At 60.7% G+C, this 3011-nt stretch overlaps 1 protein-coding gene across 1 annotated transcript in view; it reads right to left on the bottom strand.

Annotated features, from left to right (window-relative positions):
- The window catches only part of RASA3 (RAS p21 protein activator 3), a 128865-nt gene that overhangs the window by 27992 nt on the left and 97862 nt on the right, over window positions 1-3011 (bottom strand). The window contains exons 17-18 of the mRNA XM_026447167.2: window positions 1901-2007; window positions 453-562 (exon numbers count right to left, since the gene is read on the bottom strand). Coding sequence (XP_026302952.2) covers window positions 453-562; window positions 1901-2007 — 217 coding nt within the window. The remainder of the gene's footprint in view (window positions 1-452; window positions 563-1900; window positions 2008-3011) is intronic.

Raw genomic sequence — 3011 nt, 5'->3', positions numbered from 1 at the left:
CCACGTGGGGAGGAGGGGGCCACGTGGGGAGGAGGGGGCCGTGTGGGGAGGAGGGAGCTGCGTGAGGGGGAGGGGGCGGCGAGGGGGGGAGGGGGCTACGTGGGGGGGGGGGGGCGGGGAGGGGGGGGGGGGGCCGCGTGGTGGGGGAGCCTCCAGCCCTGCGATGCCCGGGAGGCCCCAGGTCAGGCCACCTGCCTGGCCTGCTCGGCCGCGTCCCACACCTGACAGGTCAGAGGCTGCTCCTGCCACAGGGCCAGTGAGGAGCCACAGGCTCCCGAAAACAGTAACGGGTTCACTTTAGGAGGGGAGAGGTGGGCGGGACGGGGACGCTCGGGTCCTGGGCTTCAGGAGGGGATGTGGTGCCAGCTTTGATTCTTGATCTTGATCTAACTCTCAAATGTGGGAGGTTTTTCATGTGTATTTTCTGAAGAGACAAAAAAATCATTTGTCCCTAAAAAAGAGAAAATGAAGAACAGAGACTCACAGATTTGGACTTGGACAGGCTGCCGAGGGTCTGAACGGTCTTGGAGATCAACGTCAGCGTCCTGGATGTCTGGGGGTCCTGGGGAGGCGGGAGAGAGAAAGGTCTGTGTCAGCTTTACAGAAATACTGTGACTGTCTCAGGTCACCCAGGGGACGAAATGCAGGAGTCACCTCCGAGCTGCTGTGACTTGTGCATGAGCTACGGAGAAACAGGGGCAGCGACGCAGACAGGACTGGAGAAGGCGGGTATCCCAGTCTCAGGAGCTGCTGAGGACGTCCCGCAGGCAGCATCCGATGGCACCGTGGGGACCCACCCTCTCGGCCCAGCATGCAGGACGCGTCTCAAAGTCAAAAGCATCAGGCAGGGTCATGGCTCTGGGGCACTGAGTCTCCTGGTCCTGCCTGGGGCTCATCTCAGCCTTCATGAGGTTTGAAATTCAACTTAGAAGTGCTGCGGGCCAGGCTTGGTGGCTCACACCTGTAATCCCAGCACTTTGGGAGGCCGAGGCAGGTGGATCACTTGAGGTCAGGAGTTCAAGACCAGCCTGGCCAACGTGGTAAAACCCCATCTCTACTAAAAATACAAAATTAGCTGGGCGTGGTGGCACACGCCTGTAATCCAAGCTACTAGGGAGGCTGAGGCATGAGAATTGCTTGACCCCAGGAGGCAGAGGTTGCAGTGAGCTGAGATGGCACCACTGCACTCCAACCTGAGTGACAGAGCAAGACTCCGTCTCAAAAAAATAAGAAGTGCTGGGGAATGGGCCATCCCTCACATCCCCTTGCCCTGGCCATCTCCTTCCAGCTCTGCCACCTGCACATGCAACACGGTCACCCCAGATCCCTGCACCCTGAGAGCCGCGGCCCCAGCAACCACATTGGGGCCAGGGGCAAATCACTGCTGAATAGGATTCTGTTGACTCAATACACGGATGATACGCCGATCATCAATACTCCGTATGTGATAGGCAGGGGAGGAGAGCACGGCAGTGACCAGCAGCTAAACCCTGGTCAAACCGTCCACTGCTTTTGTGACGTTGTCTCAATTCCCCCAGAACGTACACAGCTTAAATAGGTTGGTGAACCACCTGCAACGAGGACATTCTGGGACCCAGCGCATCCACCGGCACTCCCCACACTCCACACACACGGCACACGTACTCCCCATTCCCCACGCCTTCCACGCTCCCCACGCCCCACCCGTACTCCACACTCCCCACGCGCCGTCCACACACTCCACACGCACTCCACACGCACTCCTCATTCCACACACTCCCCACGCCCCACATGTACTCCCCACACTCCCCACGCACTCCACACTCCACAGGGTCAGCCCCCACAGCCACGCAGATGCCCTGACCCAGGCCGGCGTCCCAGGACAGCTCAGAAAGCCTCGGTCCCTCAGCCAGTCACTCACCGTGTGGTGCGGCGTGAGCTGGAAGAGGTTGGGGGAGAGAATGGCAGGCGCAAAGAACCTCAGAAAGATGAAGCTGCTCACTGCGGTGTACCTGACGTCCGGGTCACCTGCGGGAGACAGAGGCGGGGTGATCCTTTCCCTCTGGCACAGTGGCCCCCGAGGGTCCGCAGGGAAGTCCTGCCACAGTCCTGGCCCTCTCTCCACCTGTGTCTCTCTCCCTCTGTCTCTCTCTCTCCTCTCTCTCTTGTCTCTCTCTATCTCTCTGTCTCTATGTCTCTCTCCCTGTCTCTAGCTCTGTCTCTCTCTCTATCTCTGTCTCTCTCTCTCTCTCTGTCTCTGTCCGTCTCTCATCATCACCACACAGCGCAGCCCCTTTGGTGCCTGTCACAGACTCATTCCTCGGTGGTCTGTGCTCATCCGGGTGAGAGGATGTGTTTTATGTCTTCACTTCCACTTTGTTCAAAGTGGGTCTGCGGCTGGGAAGTGCTTGGGAACTGCCTCCCCGAGACCCCGGGCCCCTCGCCGGGGCTGTCTGATGTCCTGAGAAACAGGGGTGGGGACCGCGTTTGACTCCTGGGGACACAGAGGCGTGGATGGCTCTGCAGGGCCATGGCCACCCTGCGGGTGTCTGCAGCTGTCCCGAGGCCACAGGACATGCAAGGAAGGGAGGAGCCGGGCAGCAGGGCCCTCGCCGAGCCTCTCAGCGGCCCCAGAGGCTGAGTCCCGGCGGGGCCTTAAGCATCGCAGGAGATGGGCGGGTGCAGGCGCCTCCCCGAGGGTCGGCAAGGTTGAGAAGTTTGGGGGCCAGATGCCCAGGTCCCTGGGGGATCTCCGGCTTGGGGGTTTGAAGAAGGGGCAGCTCCCCCAGAGGTCCTGTCTCCTCAAAGACACGGGCAGGCAGAGCCCCCAACGCCACTCTGGGCCCTGCCAGGGTCAGCCACAAAAAAAAACCACTGGCAAAACCCAGGGGGCCACATCAGGAAAATTCACCTGACAAAGCCCAGCCAGCCTTCCTGGCCCCCGAGAGACCACTGCAGTCATGAACTCCAGGGCTGGGGACCCCGGAGACCACTGCGGTCATGAACTCCAGGGCTGGGGACCCCGGAGACCA

This window comes from Piliocolobus tephrosceles, chromosome X (genome assembly GCF_002776525.5).
Source record: "Piliocolobus tephrosceles isolate RC106 chromosome X, ASM277652v3, whole genome shotgun sequence".
Lineage (NCBI taxonomy): Eukaryota > Metazoa > Chordata > Mammalia > Primates > Cercopithecidae > Piliocolobus > Piliocolobus tephrosceles.
The sequence above is the reverse complement of the archived record's forward strand: the minus strand, read 5'-3'. Positions and strand labels throughout refer to the sequence as shown.